This window comes from Vipera ursinii (assembly GCF_947247035.1).
Source record: "Vipera ursinii genome assembly, chromosome: 4".
NCBI classification, from domain to species: Eukaryota; Metazoa; Chordata; class Lepidosauria; order Squamata; family Viperidae; genus Vipera; species Vipera ursinii.
Window position 1 is genome coordinate 108,799,988 of NC_139514.1, and position 17,476 is coordinate 108,817,463.

At 45.5% G+C, this 17,476-nt stretch overlaps 2 protein-coding genes across 4 annotated transcripts in view; both read left to right on the forward strand.

Moving 5' to 3' along the window:
- DACH1 (dachshund family transcription factor 1) overlaps nucleotides 1-17,476 on the forward strand; it is an 806,874-nt gene that overhangs the window by 128,194 nt on the left and 661,204 nt on the right. The window lies entirely within an intron of this gene.
- The window catches only part of DIS3 (DIS3 homolog, exosome endoribonuclease and 3'-5' exoribonuclease), a 26,576-nt gene continuing 9,100 nt past the window's right edge, over nucleotides 1-17,476 (forward strand). The window contains exons 1-13 of one of the 3 annotated variants that reach the window (XM_083362313.1): nucleotides 1-274; nucleotides 471-628; nucleotides 1,919-2,112; nucleotides 2,455-2,528; nucleotides 2,817-2,981; nucleotides 5,293-5,463; nucleotides 8,006-8,119; nucleotides 8,203-8,340; nucleotides 10,766-10,912; nucleotides 13,085-13,201; nucleotides 14,642-14,743; nucleotides 15,506-15,570; nucleotides 17,001-17,085. In XM_083362313.1, the coding sequence (XP_083218439.1) occupies nucleotides 47-274; nucleotides 471-628; nucleotides 1,919-2,112; nucleotides 2,455-2,528; nucleotides 2,817-2,981; nucleotides 5,293-5,463; nucleotides 8,006-8,119; nucleotides 8,203-8,340; nucleotides 10,766-10,912; nucleotides 13,085-13,201; nucleotides 14,642-14,743; nucleotides 15,506-15,570; nucleotides 17,001-17,085 (1,758 nt within the window). In that variant the 5' untranslated portion in view covers nucleotides 1-46. The remainder of the gene's footprint in view (nucleotides 275-470; nucleotides 629-1,918; nucleotides 2,113-2,454; nucleotides 2,529-2,816; nucleotides 2,982-5,292; nucleotides 5,464-8,005; nucleotides 8,120-8,202; nucleotides 8,341-10,765; nucleotides 10,913-13,084; nucleotides 13,202-14,641; nucleotides 14,744-15,505; nucleotides 15,571-17,000; nucleotides 17,086-17,476) is intronic. The other 2 variants (XM_083362314.1, XM_083362315.1) reach the window with 2 other exon arrangements.

Sequence of the window (17,476 nt, forward strand, 5' to 3'; positions counted from 1 at the left end):
GCTGGGCTTCGGTCTGAACTGGGGTGTCCGCGGCGGCGGCGGAGCGATGCTGACCTCGCGCGCCTTCCTGAAGCGCACGCGCGGCGGCGCCGTCCTGAAGGTGGTCCGCGAGCACTACCTGCGCGACGACGTGGCCTGCGGAGTGCCGGCCTGCCCGCTCTGCGACGGGGAGGCCCCCCAACGCGGCCTCCAGGCCGCTCCCAGCTCCCCCGCCAGCCCTCTCGTCCCGCGGCCGCACTATCTGCTCTTGGACACCAACGTGGTGCTGCACCAGGTGCGCCTGGAGGCGGGGTCTCCCTCGGAGGGCTTCTCCGCGTGGCCTCTTTTCCCAGGTTGACTTCTCTCTCCCTCCTCCTCTCCCTCCTCTCCCTCCTCCCTCCTCTTCCTCCTCCCTCCTCCCCTTTGCTCCTTCCTCCTCCTCTTTGTTCCTTCCTCCTCCTCCTCCTCCTCCTCCTCCTCCTCCTCCACAGATTGATGTGCTGGAAGATGCGGCCATTGGCAATGCCATCATCCCACAGACAGTCCTGCAGGAGGTGCGGAAGCGCAGTGCAGCCGTCTACGGGCGCATCAAGGACGCCATTGCTACCCCGGAGAAGCACTTCTATGCCTTCGCCAATGAGCATCACAAGTGGGTCCCGCCAAGCTTCATGCTACCAAACCTGACCTCTTACACTGCAACGCCTCGGGGGCTTTTTAAGAGGCATGGAGGCTAACTCCCAGAATCCCCAGCTGCCTTAGGGATTCTGGGAGTTGGTGCCCAACCCAGAAAAACTTTGCTTCAGAGATAACGTGGAATCTTTTCTTGGATCCTAAACTTCTTGTCTGCTCAAAACCATTTGCTGCAAAAGGAGCTGCTCGGTCATGGTGTGAAGGCAGAGTTATGGGTCCTGCCCACACCTGCCTCTGACACTTTTCCTATGACTGATGTGCCTATGAATAATTCTTTGTACTTTGTTCCGTATCTGTGATATCTTACCATCTCTACGTGATGGAAAGTTATTTTTCTGACCAGTTGGGAATTAGGAGGATCTGCCTTTCTTTTCATTCTAATCTTTTTGCTTTGATTAAATGAACTAACATAAAATTGCCAGTCTAATGCCTGATTTCTGCAATTGCTTGATTTGCATTACCTGGCGCAGATGTTTTGGCAAAGTTATCAATGTTTCCTAACTTTTTTCTTGCTGGTCCACAGATCTGTAGTTCGTGAAGTCCACTATTTGGTTAATGCTTTACTACAATATTTTTGACTACAACCCAGCAGTTCCTTTTTACATTGCATATTTATTTGTTTGTTTGTTTTATATACCGCCCTTCTCCCGGAGGACTCAGGGCGGTGTACAGAGCAATAAAGTAAGAATACAATAAAGCAATAAAGTGAGAAAATTTTAAAACCCAAATCCATCAGGCCAGGCCGGCTTGTTGGAATAGATAAGTTTTTAGATCATGCCGGAAAGAGCGAAGGTTGGGGGCCATCCGGATTTCAGCTGGTAAGCGGTTCCAAAGGATTGGCGCACCCATCGAGAATGCTCTCCCCCTGGGGGTCACCAGCCGACATTCTCTGACCGGTGGCACCCTATGCTTGACTCTGATTTGGAGTTTCTGACAATGATATTTCAATAATTCAGCAGTTAGAGATGAAGCTAGATTTTCATCAAAGCTGTGCAAATTCCCCTTGTGGCATTAAAGCCCGAAGAATGGGTGCCAGCTTGATTCTTTTGATGTGCCGGTACATTAAATGTTCGATTAAATGGTCATTTTTGAGTTCCATTTCACCCTTAGATGGCTCTCCCACAATTCATTAGCCATTGGTCAATGAGGTAGGGGGAAGGGGGGGCATTGTTTTTACTGAAGAAGGTATAAAACAAATCAAGGTGTGTTTTTGCATCTCTAAAACGTCCCTCTGGTTTTCTGTTTCCAGAGAGACCTACATAGAACAAGAACGAGGAGAAAATGCAAATGATCGGAATGACCGAGCTATTCGGCTTGCAGCCAAGTGGTATCAGGAGCACTTGAGAAAATCACAAGGGGAAGAAAGCATCCTGGTCATCTTGCTGACAAATGACCGCAGAAATAAAGAGAAAGCTGTAGAAGAGGGAATAGCCACATTTACCTGTAAGTCCGGCCTTCTGACCTTTCCTGGCTACGGATAATTTCCTAAGAGCCTCAGAAGGGCCCAGCTGCATCTGGCAAGGCCTGCCTTTCTTTGGTTTTTTCCTTCTCGGGGATGGCTGAGCAAATCTTCCTCTTGGGCTTAAAACGCTCTCAAGAATTCTGGGAACCAACCTCCCATTTTGGCCTCTCTTCCTACTTTTACTTTTTAAAAACTTTCCATACATTCATTCTTTTGCGTGATAAATGTGTGCTGGTGCTCTCTGTTCTCCACGAAGGAGACTTCCTGCTGTGTAAATGAATTTAATTTCTCAAAGTGCAAATCTTGGGCTTTTTTTTTTAAAGGTGAAGAGTACATAAAGAGCCTAACAGGCCATCCTGAACTTATGGACCGGCTTGCTTGCCTGAATGATGAAGAGGTATGTTTCCAACTGCCAGAGTTATCTTTTGTTCTCCTAGTGAATATTGGCAGTAGGGTCTTTAACGGGTCTTCAAACCTGGCCCTTTTATGACTTGTGGACTTCAACTCCCAGAATTCCTCAGCCAGCGGGCCTGACTGAGGAATTCTGGGGATTGAAGTCCACAATTCATAAAAGGGCCAGGTTTGAAGACCCCTGGTTTATAAGGAGACTGAAAACACCATGTTCCCTTCTGTGTTGAACCCCGAAATGCAGTCCGTGTTGCCACAGTTCAAATCTCTCTTACAGAATGAAATTGAAAGCAGCAAGATCATTTTTCCGGAGCATCTGCCACTCAGCAAACTGCAGCAGGGCATTAAGTCCGGCCTTTACCTTCAGGGCACCTTCAGAGCTAACAGAGACAATTACTTGGAAGCCACGGTCTGGATTCATGGGAATGACGAAGAAAGAGAGGTTGGTTTGGTGCATTGGTTGGCTGCAAATTTCTTTATTAGGAAACAGGAAGCTTTGTAGGAATTCCAGGGATCATCATCTCTGAAATCTTGTGTGTTGGAATGAAGAGTAAGGTGGGCACCGAAAATGTGCATTTCTGTGAGGTTTCTGTTAAAAACAATCATCGTGGTCCCCCGACAGTTAAGAATCAGGTGGAACATGCTGGCATCTTACAGTTTCTACTTGCTAAAGTTGGCTTCTAGATTTAGGGGCCTCTTAAGTTAGTTATACTACAAAGAGCCTCTCTGAACGATTTTTTGTTTTAAATACATCGGGTCATCTTTAATATTAACCACTTTGTAGCTGAGGTCACTGGGTCTTTCTTTAGCTCAGGACTTTTGGAATGCATCTCTTTTGCATGTCATTCCCAAGTGCAGGTATTTCTCGACTTAACAACAATTCATTTAGTGACCGAAGTTACAACGACACTGAAAAAGGGGACTTATGACCACGTTTTGCCCTTAGGGCCATTGCAACATTTAATTTAATTAATTTAATTTATTAATATTTCTATACCGCCCTTCTCCCGAAGGACTCAGGGCGGTGTACAGGGCAAGAATAAAACACAGAAATTTACAAAAATTAAAAGATAATTAAATACATGCCTGATTAAAATACAATTGATACATAGTAAAAACCCCAATAAAAATGATAAAAACCCCACCTATCCCCCCTCAGGCCAGGCCGGCTTGATCGAACAAGTATGTTTTCAGATTGCGGCGAAAGGAGCGCAGATCGGGCGCTGTCCGGAGCTCAACCGGTAGCTGGTTCCATAGCTCCGGGGCGCCCACAGAGAAGGATCTCCCCCTGGGGGCCACCAGTCGACATTCTCTGACCGGTGGCACCCTGAGGAGTCCCTCTCTGTGGGAACGCACAGGGCGGAGGGAAGTTGACGCCGGCAGCAGGTGTTCCCTAAGGTACTCCGGACCCCTGCCATGTAGGGCTTTAAATACCATAACTAGTACCTTGAATCTCACCCGGAAGACAACTGGCAACCAATGCAGCTCACGGAGCAGAGGTGTGACATGGGAGTATCGGGAAACTCCCAACACAACTCTCGCGGCTGCATTCTGTGCCAGTTGGAGCTTCCGGGTGGTCCTCAAAGGCAGCCCCATGTAGAGAGCGTTGCAGTAGTCTAGTCGAGAGGTCACGAGTGCGTGAGTGACCGTGCATAGATCATCCCGGCTTAGATAGGGCCGCAACTGGCGCACCAGGCGAACCTGGGCGAAAGCCCCCCTAGTCACAGCTCCTATGTGGTCTTCCAGGGTGAGCCGTGAATCTAGGAGGACTCCCAAGTTGCGAGCCCTATCTACGGGGGGTAATAATTCGCCCCCCATAGCGAGAGGTGGAATGTCCGAATAAACCCGGGATGAAGGTATGCAAAGCCACTCGGTCTTGTCGGGGTTGAGTTGAAGTCTGTTCCTCCCCATCCAGACCCGAACCGCCTCCAGGCAACGGGACATCACGGTGAGGGCATCACTGGGGTGGTTTGGGGTCGAAAAGAAAAGCTGGGTATCATCAGCATACTGATGATACCCAACTCCAAAGCCACGAATGATCTCACCCAGCGGTTTCATATAGATGTTGAACAGGAGAGGCGAGAGGACCGACCCCTGAGGAACTCCACAAATGAGAGACCTCGCGGTCGACCTCTGCCCTCCTGCCAACACCGACTGCGAGCGTCCCAGGAGATAGGAGGAGAACCACTGAAGAACTGTGCCTCCCACTCCCAATCCCCTGAGACGCCGCAGCAAGATACCATGGTCGATGGTATCAAAAGCCGCTGAGAGGTCTAATAGGACCAGAACAGAGGAATGCCCCCTGTCCCGAGCCCTCCAGAGATCATTCACCAGCGCGACCAATGCCGTCTCCGTGCTGTGCCCGGGCCTGAAACCCGATTGGTACGGGTCTAAATAATCCGCTTCATCCAGGACCAGAGGGAGCTGATGCGCCACCACGGTCACGTGACCAAAATTCAGATGCTTGGCAACTGGCTCCTATTTAAGACAGTGGCGGGGTCACGCGATCCCCTTTTGCGACCTCCCGACAAGCAGAGTCAAGGGGGAAAACCAGATTCACTTAACAACGGTGTTACGAACTTAACACCTGCAGTGACTCACTTAACAACCGTAGTAAGAAAGATCATAAAATGGGCTGCATTTTACTTAACGTTTCACCTTAGCAACATAAATTGTTTTGGGCTCCAGTCTGTGTCATAGGTCGAGGACTACCTGCATTGGCACCTCAGCCTGATTGTTTGCTTCCCATTAAGGTAATAATACAAGGGCTTCAACACCTAAATCGTGCTGTGCATGAGGATATCGTCGCCGTGGAACTGCTCTCCAAGGACGCCTGGACTGCCCCGTCCTCCGTGGTCCTGCTGGACGATGAGACCAAGAATGAGGAAGAGGATGTTGAAAAAGAAGAGGAAGGTCAAAATGATGTACGGCTTTCTTTGCTTCTGTGCTTTCCCTTTGCATTCTTGCAATGAAATCTGTCCGTTGGTGGTTCTGTTTCAGAGGCTAGGCACAAGGGTGGGCAACCTTGGCTCTTTTATGACTTGTGGATTTCAACACCCAGGATTCCTGAACCAGCCATGCTGAGTCAGGAATTCCGGGAGTTGAAGCCGACAGGTCATTAAAAGAGCCAAGGTTGCCCACCCCTGGCGCTAGGGAATTTGCTGCCCATTTGCTGTCCATCTGGGAAGAAGCATCGTCCCTTTTTGAAATGGGGCAAAATAATCATAAAATTGGAAGGGACCTTGGAGGTCATCTAGTCCAACCCCTTGCTCAGGCAGGAAACCCTATACCATTTCAGAAAAATTGTTGTCCAATCTTTTCTTAAAGACTTCCAGTGTTGGAGCATTCACAGCTTCTGGAGTCAGGTTTTTCCACTGATTAATTGTTCTAACTGTCAGGAAGTTTCTCCTTAGTTCTAGGTTGCTTCTCTGGTTAGTTTCCATCCGTTCCTTCTTGTCCTGTCTTCAGGCGCTTTGGAGAATAGCTTGACTCCTTCTTCTTTGGGGCAGCCCCTGAGATATTGAAAGATTGCTATCATGTCCCCCCTCATCCTTCTCTTCATTAGACTAGACATACCCAATTCCAGCAGCCGTTCCTTATATGTTTTAGCCTCCAGTCCCTTAATCATCTTTGTTGCTCTTCTTTGTACCCTTTCTAGAGTCTCAACATCTTTTTTTACATCATGGTGTTGCCCTGTGAGCATTTCCTCTCCAAAAGCAAAGCTCTAGCTTTTATGGCTTTGAAGCTGTACCTGACTTTATTCTTCAGAGCCTTATTTCTTTAAGTGTTAAATCCTGCCCTCCCTTTAGGAGGGAGTTTCCACAACCGAAAGAGGACTTGAACCCAGGTCTCTCTCGGGCCAGTCTTATTCCCAGGGTGTTCTGTAGGCTGGCTTGGCCTGCTTTAGAACTTGTGAAGGCCAAGAAACAGCAGACCAGAAGACGGTGGAAGTTTTATTCACTTCCACTGTTGAACGACCGCAAACTTTTCTCTGAGAGAATTTGATTTGGCACGCAGAACTTTACTCTTTTGAAATACTTGCTATTGTGAAGGCTGGACCTCTTGAAGTCCAGCTCATGCTGTATACAGTCCAGTCAATTTGGTAACTGTAAAGGCCAGAAGCCGTTTGCATTTTTATTTTTTTTTCTCTGGCAGGAGCAGAAACGCCCAGTAAATTCCTGAAGCTGCCCTAGTGCTAAATCCATACAACCAGCTTTATTGCGGGCTCCAGAGAACCCAGGTTCTAAGATGCATGTAGGAAATGATGTCATAATGCCTTGCTGACCTGCAGTCCTTGCCTTTCCTGCTATGGAAGGCAGTTTGTTTGGTTTCTCGGTGGTTGAAGGAATCCCCAAATCCAGCCTAACCTGGGATGCTGTGAAATGTCCTCTAAAGCCTGTCCATTGTCATCGGCCGTGACTGAAGCCTTTTGGCAGCAGACGGGAGAGAAAGGGGCTTTTCCATGAGTTAGCTTTTTTTTTATCCCCTTGTCATTCACCAGCTACTCCCACAAGCAATTACATTTAACAAAATGTCTCATCTGCTCTACCTTCCTGCTTTTTCTCGAAATTCTTTTTTTAAAATAATTTTTAATTATAATTTTTATAATTCAAGTGCTTTCGAGATACTCTGTTTTATGCTGGTTTTAATGATTGTTGCTTAGACTGAGTGGCGTGCAGATGATACCAGGGCAGGATACACCGTGTCTTACAACTATTGAGCGCAATAAATATAACGTGTTTCCCCAAATATAAGGCCGGTTTTTATAATAATTTTTGCTCCAAAAGATGCATTAGGGCTTATTTTCCAGTTTGGTTAGGTCTTATTTGGGGGGAAATACGGTACTAAATGTGTCCTTTTGCCTGATGATCTTAACTGGGGCTTATTTTCGGAGTGGGGCTTATATTACTAGTGTCCTGAAAAATCATGCTATTGCTTACTTTCCCATCGGGTCTTATTTTGGGGGAAACACGGTAGATTTAACGGATATAGAAATTTAACTGATTCGACTACCTGTATGTCCAGGTGATTCTCAACTGCAGCTATATGTTCTTTTTTTTATTGAAAAGTTTTACAGTACATTTTTTAAAAGAAAAACTCCCTCCCTCCCCGTCCCCTCCCCCTTACCCTCCCTTACCCTCCCCGCTTCCCCGACTTCCCAGAGCTGAATACAGGGTATAAACTTTACAAACTTAAGGTAAAATATGCTAACAGGCTAAAATAAAACATTAAATTCTATCGCACTTTAACTCCCTTTAAACATAACTATATCACTAACAAATAACTAATAATACATTGTATAAAACCAATACTTATTCAAATGCTAAATGAAACTTTTTAGTCCCGTATTTATTCTGAATATATTCGATCCATCTTCTCCATTCTACAATATATCTCTGTTGCGAATGTTCTTTCAAATATGCTGAAATCTTTGCCATTTGCAGCTATATGTTCTTAAACCCTTAGCCGAAGACTTCGCTGAATACAGCAATGTTACGCCCAACCGGCAGAGTTGTGGGGATTATCAAAAGAAACTGGAGACCGTACTGTGGCATGCTGTCTAAGTCACGCATTAAAGAGGTAGGAAGAAAAAGTCACGCCCTTGATTTGGCAACTGTTTGTCATTGTAATAAAAAAAACCCTTTGTCCTTGCTCTTTGCCAGGCCAGGCGGCATTTATTCACGCCAGCTGACCGAAGAATTCCTCGAATTCGGATAGAAACCAGGCAGGCATCCATCCTCGAAGGGCAAAGAATTATTGTGGCTATTGACGGGTGGCCTAAAACTTCCCGATATCCTAACGTAAGTTGGAAATGAAACACGGTGAGGCTTATTTAGTTGCTGAAGATGAACAGATAGCCATAGACTAGGTGCTGGTGCTAGTGATGACCTATAAAGCCCTAAATGGCATGGGTCCAGATTATCTCAGGGAGCACCTGCTGCCAGCATCAGCCTCCCATCGTCCTGTGCGCTCCCACAGGGAGGGCCTCCTTAGTGTTCTGCCGGTTAGGGAATGCCGGCGTTTGATTCCGAGGGGGAGGGCATTCTCTGTGGGCGCGCCTGCCCTATGGAATGAACTGCCGGTGGAACTTCGGACTGCCCCGGACCTTCGCTCGTTTCGCCGGGACCTGAAAACTTGGTTATTTGATCTTTCTGGCCTGAACTGAGGGGGTTTTAATTTAATTTTAAATTTTAAATTTGTTTTAATCGTGGGCTAGTCTTAATTTAATTCTATTTTAATTGTATTTATTTGTATTGTTTAATTCGACCTGTAAACCGCCCTGAGTCCTTCGGGAATAGGGCAGTATATAAAATAAATAAATAAATAATAAATAAATAAATACACCGCCCTATAGTGCTTTAAGGGACGCGGTGGCTCAGTGGGTTAGGACGCTAGCTTGTCAATCAGAAGGTTGGCAGTATGGCGGGTCAAATCCCGAGTGCTGCGTAGCAGAGTGAGCGCCTGTTACTCGTCCCAGCTTCTGCCAACCTAGCAGTTTGAAAGCACGTAAAAATGCAAGTAGGAAAATAGGGACCACTACGGTGGGAAGGTAACAGCGTTCCGTGTGCCTTTGACGTCTAGTCATGCCGGCCACATGACCACGGAGACGTCCTCGGACAAGCGCTGGCTCTTCGGCTTTGAAATGGAGATGAGCACCGGCCCCTAGAGTTGGAAACGACTAGCACGCATGTGCGGGGGGACCTTTACCTTTACCTTTATAGTGCTTTAACAGCACACTCTGAGCAGTTTACAAATATCAGCATATTGACCCCGAACCATCGGGGTCCTCATTTTTCCGACCTCGGAAGATTCAACCAAATCAACCTTGAGCCGGTCATGATCAAACCCCTGGCTTCGGGCCTAGTTTGCCTGCAGTGCTACGTTCTAATCACTGCGGCCTCTACGGCTTTTATCATTGACCCTTTGCAAGAAAAAGCAGAAGATGTGTGGTCAGATTTGGCTGGCAATCAAAATTTTGCACTTGTTTTAACCATCGTTCAATGGGAGATCGTCAGGAGATGCCCGGGTGGTAGGCTAGTAAATTGGGAGGGAGGGGAAATCTTGGAAAAAGGTAAGAGACAAGCCACTTCCAGATTAGTGCCACAGAAAGTAACAGGACATGCCCAGGTAGAGCCACCAGCAAAGGTCAGTCATAGGATTTTTTTTAAAAAAAAAAATCTGGAGAATCTCTGCCTATAGATCTCCTTTTTTTGCAGTTTTATTTATTTATTTATTTATTTATTTAGTTATATTTATATACCGCCCTATTCCCTGAGGACTCAGGGCGGTTTACAGGGAATTAAAAATCCCAAATACAAAAATTAAGAACCAAATTAAAAAATATTAAATTGACCCTGTACTCAAATTAAAAAGAACCCCAAATTAAAAATTTCTCCTCAGTTTGGGCCCGAGAGCTCGAAGAGCCAGGTCTTCAGGCCCTGGCGGAATGATCGGAGATCGGGGGCAGTTCTCAGCTCCACCGGCAGCTGGTTCCAGAGGGCAGGTGCCCCCACCGAGAAGGCCCTATCCGTGGGTGTCACCCGCCGGCAATCTCTTACCGGCGGGACCCTGAGCAGACCCTCCCTGTGGGAGTGCACTGGGCGAAGGGCGTTTTATGCCGGCAGCAGGTGTTCCCTCAGATATCCCGGACCCATGCCATGTAGGGCTTTATAGGTGATAACCAGCACCTTGAATCTCACCCGGAGGGCAACCGGAAGCCAATGCAGCTCACAGAGTAGAGGTGTTACATGGGAGTATCGGGAGACCCCCATTACAACTCGCGCGGCCGCATTCTGCACCAGTTGAAGCCTCCGAGTGGTCTTCAAGGGCAGCCCCATGTAGAGAGCGTTACAGTAGTCCAAACGGGAGGTTCTCGTACCTTTTTTTTCTTTTTCTCAAACCCAGCTTGAATTCATCACTATTGTGATCCAGTTTGCCCTGGAACCCAAGTCCTTCTTGTCCTGGTTCCAAACCTTCAGCAAAAGCCCAAAAATTACTAACAGCCCAACCTGTAAAAGGTCTTCCCAATGACACAGAACTCTGGCATTTTCGGCTAGAATTTAGATCTTCCCGTAAGTCTCCCATCAGATGTGGGATGGCCTCTTAAAAAAAAAAATACTATTCTGTCAATTGTCTTTATTATTCTTTATTCTCTCTTCCCCTTCCCCCCCCCTCAAAAATCATCTCTTTTTTTATAGTTCTGATTAAGTTGCACATTGGTTTCAGGGACATTTTGTAAAGAATTTGGGAGCAGCTGGTGATAAGGAGACGGAGACCGAAGTCTTGCTGCTTGAACATGACGTCCCCCACCAGCCCTTTTCTCAAGCGGTTCTTAGTTTCCTGCCACAGATGCCCTGGAGCATCACTGACGAGGTAGGAGGCCCAGCATCCTCAAGCAAACCCACCAACTTTCGCATCACCCATAGAATTTTATTCCATCGCAGGTCACATTTCATTGCCGAGAAATGACGTCTATGAAGGAATGTGTTTTTATTTCCTGCCATGGCCCAAAGGTTGTTTTTTTTTTACACATTCAGCTATGGGATAGTTTTTCCTCCAGCTTCATACAGAATAAAATGTTGGTTGCCATTGACTTTTACTTCATTTTCTATTTTCTGCCGATAGCATTATAGGTTTATTTTTTTGGTCTCTAGTTTCTGCCGATAGCGTGAAATCTAGGCATCCATCCGCCCCTCCTCTTAAGAGTCAGCAGTTGTTGTAAGTTGTGAGCTATTGCAGGACACTGTGTCTCCTTAACACCTTTTTTGTAGGGCATCCTTTTAATTTCATCTTGTCTTTGTTGTTGTTGCGTGGTAATTGTTTGTTTTTGAACTGGGTTGCATTTTGCTCTTCACATATGGTTGGCGTGACTTGCTGTAATTTTCTACAAGCCCCTGGGAGAATTTTGTGGCTTCTTAAGTCACATAAAAAAGATGCCTTTACTAGACTTTTAAGGTGCCACAAAATTACTCGGTTGGTTTTAGGGAGACAGAACTGCCTTCAGCAGAATCTAATCTGTAGAGGTAGCCCTCAACTTAGCCACAGTTCATTCAGTGACTGTTCAGAGTTACAACGGCGCTGGAAGAAGGGAGTTATGACCGTTTTTCAGACTAAACGACCGTTGCAGCACCCCCACGGTCACGTGAGCCAAAATCAGACACTTGGCAACCGATTCATATATAATAATAATAAGTTGGAAGGGACCTTGGAGGTCATCTAGTCCAACCCCCTGCTCAGGCAGGAAACCCTATACCATATACCATGTGATGGTCGCAGTGTCGCAGGGTCATGTGATCCCCTTTTGGGGCTTTCTGACAACTCAGGTCAACGGGGAAGCCGGGATTCATTTAACAGCCATGCCAGTAAGTTAACAACTGCAGTGATACACTTAACAACTGTGGCAAGGAAGGTCGTAAAATGAGTCAAAATTCAATTAACAAATGTTTCACTTAGCAACAAAAATTTTGGGCTCGATTGTGAACTACCTGTCTTAGACTTAGACCAGGGGTAGGCAACCTTGGCTCTTTCATGACTCGTATGCGTAAATAGACTTACACATCAACCAAGGATTGAAAACAAACAGACGTTCTTCTGAGTACACACTACCAGTCATCACCCTGATTTATTTGTGGGCCTCCAAACAGCCTAGTAGCTTCTTTTAAAAAAATAACTAAATAAAATCTCTTTATCACCACACAGTTTATATTTTCTGGCATACATTTTTTTTAAATTCACCATTAAACCTAAACATTCATTCCCCTTCATTCAATCAGTCTACTTTCATTCATTCAATCCAAATGTTAATCTGCCTTCATTCAGATATGCTTTGTGTTCCACCTTTCTGTAATGTTACAGACATATGATGGGCCTATTTGTCTTCTGTTTCATTCATTAGGGCAGGGATAGGTAACCTTGGCTCTTTTATGACTCGTGGACTTCAACTCCCAGAATTCCTGAGCCAGCCATGCTGAGGGGGAAAGGGAATGGCTCAGGAATTCTGGGAGTTGAAGTCCACAAGTTACGAAGGGGCCATAGTTCCTCCATGCTGGCTCAGGAATTCTGGGAGTTGAAGTCCACGAGTCATGAGGGGACCATAGTTCCCCCATGCTGGCTCAGGGATTCTGGGAGTTGAAGTCCACGAGTCATAAAAGAGCCAAGGTTGCCTACCCCTGACTTAGATTTAGACTTAGAATAACTTTATTGTCATTTTAGATGTACACTAATCAGCAAACATTGAATTGAAATTTCATTGCATTCAGCTCTCAAAGGGTAACCACCTCCCATATACACTACGTGACAAAAAATTATGCATACACACACACACACAGAGAGAGAGAGAGAGAGAGATGAAACAGATAAACAACACAGTCTAGTATATGTATACGTGAGGAGAAAAAAGAATCCTGCGAGTTTCCAAGACAAATGGCATAAGGAACAATGCGGTTGCAGAATCTACTTGTCCTGCTAGAGGTAGCAAGTCTTGGTGGTTTTTCTCACAGCACTTTTGCCAATGACATGAGCTTCTTTTTGAAAATGAACTTTCAGGATATGAAGCAGAGAGAGGACTTGAGGCACTTGTGTGTGTGCAGCGTGGATCCTCCTGGATGTACCGATATCGATGATGCGTTGCACTGCAGAGAGCTGAAAAATGGAAACCTGGAGGCAAGTGCTTTCACGGGTCTTTGAAAGGCTGGTGTGCATTTTCATCTTTTTATGGAGCTCTTCTTGAGCATCCTGATTTCTCCCTGCAGTGAAGGAGCAAAAACATCAGGGATAGAAAATGGGATTGGCCTGGTAGGAATAGCAATAGCACTTAGACCTGTATACCGCTGCGTAGGGCTTTACAGCAGTGGCCCCCAGCCTTTTGGGCGCCGCGGCACAGTTCCATGGAGAGTGGTTTTTCTGCAGACCTGGGTGTGTGATTTCGCACACTGCCTGCATCCTGCGTGTGTGCGGGGATGGGGCTTTGCTTGCTTGCGTGGCCCAGTTCTTGGCAGGCCGCAGCCCCGATGCTGGTCTTTGGGTTGGGGACCCCTGCGTTACAGCATTCTCTGTAAATTGTCAGCATATTTTCCCCAACAATCTCGGTTCTCATTTTACCGTCCTCGGAAGGATGGAAGGCTGAAGCAAACTTGAGCCGGTCAGGATCAAGCTCCAGACGGGCAGCAAGATTACTTTATGCGCAAAACACGGAGGGACATTTCGATCCCCACAATGGACGAATGGCTGCAAAAGTTGACGATAGTTAAATTGACTGCTTTGATCAAAGAAAAAAAATATATATAAGTACTTTTGTTTCTACTTGGAAACCGCTTCTGGACTTTGTGCTTGAGGTGGAAAAAAAAAAGAAGCTTTGATTTTGGGTTTTGCTGATTAGATAGATTTGTTATAGAAATGACTAATATATATATATTTTTAATTCCATTTATATCCCGCCCTTCTCCGAAGACTCAGGGCGGCTTACAAGCTTAGCAGTAGCCTTCATTCTATGTATATGCCTGCTTATTAGGGCTTTCACACACACCCCAAGCGGCATTATTACAAAGTCAGCTTATTGCCCCCAACAATCTGGGTCCTCATTTTACCTACCTCGGAAGGATGGAAGGCTGAGTCAACCTTGAGCCTGGTGGGACTCGAACCTGCACTAATTGCAGGCAGCTGGTGTTACTTAAGGAGGCATTAGCCCACTGCTCCACCAAGGCTCCTAATATTTTACATAATATTATTATGTAAAAGGAAAAAGTTGAGGTTTCACGTTACTGTTTTATTCTACAGCACTAGAAGGAGTTGGAAGTCAATGCCTTGTTTTATTTTTTCCCTTCTTTTCTACATTTCTCCTTTCCCCGTTCCCTCCCTTATTCCCCCCTACTATTTGCTTTTGTATTTTATATTATAAATGAATAAAAACTGTAAACGTGAAGGATCAAGCTCCAGAGTGTGGACAGAGTTAGTCTGCCATTTTTCATTCTAACCGCTGCGTCACCAGGGCTCTTGGAAAAGATAGCAAAGGAAGATAACTTCACACAATGCTCTTGAGATAGTCAGAAATTCAGGAAAAGCTGTAAACTTTCCTAAATGCTAAAGAATCTTTCCATTTTCCAGGTTGGGGTGCACATTGCAGATGTCAGCCACTTCATCCGCCCAGGAAATGCTCTAGACCAAGAGTCAGCCAAAAGGGGCACCACCGTGTACCTGTGTGAAAAGGTAACTTTTGGAGAGGTTTTTTTTCTCTTGCTTAAAGCGTGGCTCTCCCACCCCACCTCCTTGAGTAAGCTGGGACGCAAAGCTTGTTTTTTATTATATGTTTTACTGATTTTCTAATTTTACATTTGAGTATTTGAAAAGCCACATGGCAGCTTGCTTAATCGATAATACAGTGACACAGAAGAATCTTTAGTACAAATCTCAAGCTGTTACATTACGTTTTTCCTCTCTTTTCCCCTTAGTATTTACTGTCTCCTGTTTAGACTAATACAATTCTTATTAAATCAATTAAATAAAAATGACATTCTTACATTTATCAATAATTTTTGGCTTCTACATGTCCTTACTATTTTAACATTCTGCCTTTATAGACAAACAATGTCCTAATTAGTTTTCCCCAATTTTTAATTTCCCACTAATATTTAACTTAACTTTTCATGTTTATAGTTTCCAAGTTTTAAGCAACCAGAGTTCCCAATATCGCAATACATCACAAAGTCTAATATTCAGAATACACATCTCGTCTATGTGAATATATTCCATTTCTCGCCATCTTACATCAACTAATTAATAATACGATATGACATTCTTATCTTCCATTAATTTCCAAGCATCTTAAAATTTAGGATGCAAAGCTCCTATTGCCCTTGTGCGTTTCAGTTGTTTGAATGAGTGGGAAAGGATTGCATTTGCTTGCCTGACCATCTCTGTCAGCTCACTTTGGAAGTGTTTAGAGCACAGTCCCGTTTCTGTTTCTTGCAGAGGATTGATATGGTTCCAGATCTGCTGAGTTCCAACTTATGCTCACTAAGATCCAACGTGGACAGGTAATTGTTAAAGAGGCCAGTCTTGAGCTGTTTATTTATTTATTTATTGATGGGATTTATATCCCGCCCTATCTCCCGAAGGACTCAGGGCGGCTAACAACAAAACATATAAGTACAGAAATCAAGATAAAAATAAAATTGAAATCATCTGTGCAATAAATTAAAATTAAAGATTAAAAAATAAATTAAAAATTCTAAATATAATTAATTAAAATGCCTGTCAGTCCAGGTCAGCCTGGTGGAACAGGAGTGTTTTGAGGCCGCGGTGAAAGGATTGGAGGTTTTGGGCCATCCGAAGCTCAGGGGGGAGCTGATTCCATAGGGCTGGCGCTCCCACAGAGAAGGCCCTCCCCCTGGGGGTCGCCAGCCGACATTGCCTAGCTGACGGTACCCTGAGGAGGCCTTCTCTGTGTGAGCATACTGGGCGATGGGAATTTGAATTTGTTGACTCCCATTTCTTTGTAGATTGGAAGCAGCTTTGTTAACAGCATAGGGCTCTCCCAGCGGTTGCTTCCCCCCCACAAGAGATCCAGGCTCAACCCCCAAAGTCTGTGGTGCTCAGGGACTAGTTCAGGGCTTTTCAACCTTTTCACCCATTGTACCACTTTTAGGATATGGCAACATCCAAGTACCACCAGTCACCTAGCAAGGTGTCAAAAATTCGATGACCAAAAAAAAGGGAAAAATGATGAAGTACAGGTAGTCCTCGACTTACAACAGTTCGCTTAGTGACTGTTCGAAGTTACAATGGCACTGAAAAAAGTGCCCCCCCAAGCCACAGCCCAGCAAGACACCTGCCTGCTTGCCCGGTGGCGGTCTTCCTCCTGTCCGAGGTTTTCATTGTTGTGAGCATTTCTGTCGAGGATTGGGGATGGGGTGGGGGGTGTTTGGTTTTTATTCCCCCCCCCCTCTGCTGGGTGGTTGCAGCAGGTTTTGGTCACTTCACATGACCCTGGGACACTGTGACCGTCATAAATATGAATCAGTTGCCAAGCATCTGAATGTAAATCACAAGACCCTGGAGATGCTGCAACATTCCAGCTGATCGGCGCTTCTTCTGGGCTCAGAAGCGCCAGGATCAGCGCTGAGCTCCAGCTGGAGCCTGGCGCTGATCCTGGCACTTCCACTGAGCACTGACAGGCCTGCAGTTCCAGCCATCTCTCGCTCAGGCTTGTGCGGTGATGCCACCAGTTCAGCTCATTCCCCTCCTCTGCTACCACTTCTCTAGGATGGTTGCGTACCACCTGCCAGGTGCCAATGTACCACAGGTGGTACCCATTGAAAAGCCCTGGGCTAGGAGGTGGTGTGATAGGGAGGGAGCTTAAAGGAGGGCAGACTGAAAGAGGTCGGGGGGAAATGTCCTTGGCTGACGTGTGAACGTCTTGTGGTGTGCTTTCCTTTTCTGTCGGTAACTCTCTTCCTTTCCTTAGGCTTGCCTTTTCCTGTATTTGGGAAATGAATCAGAATGCTGAAATCTTGGCGACGAGATTTACAAAAAGCGTCATTAATTCCAAGGTAGGGTTTAAAATGTCCGTGGCTGTTTAGAAAACCCAGTGCTGGGATAATTGATTTTGGACTTGGATTAACTCGGAAAGGAACTTGCATTCATTAAGGGGATATAAAGAAATAAAGCAGAAATACTGAATGTTCTGCATTCAGATCTGGATTGCACACTCTGAAAATACTCTTCACAAATTGGAATTATCTGCTCAAGAGGAAATGCTTCGTTAAACTATTGAAGGAGAGACCCAGACAAGAAGGTTGGCTATTTCTTCCATGCCCTGTTCTTTAAGAGTCAAACCTGTTTAATTTGCTTTTATTTATCTTATTTTTTAAAAAAAGCAGTACATTTCTGTTCCATTGATTAAATGCTTATTCTAGTGGACAAGAAAGCAACATCGATCAT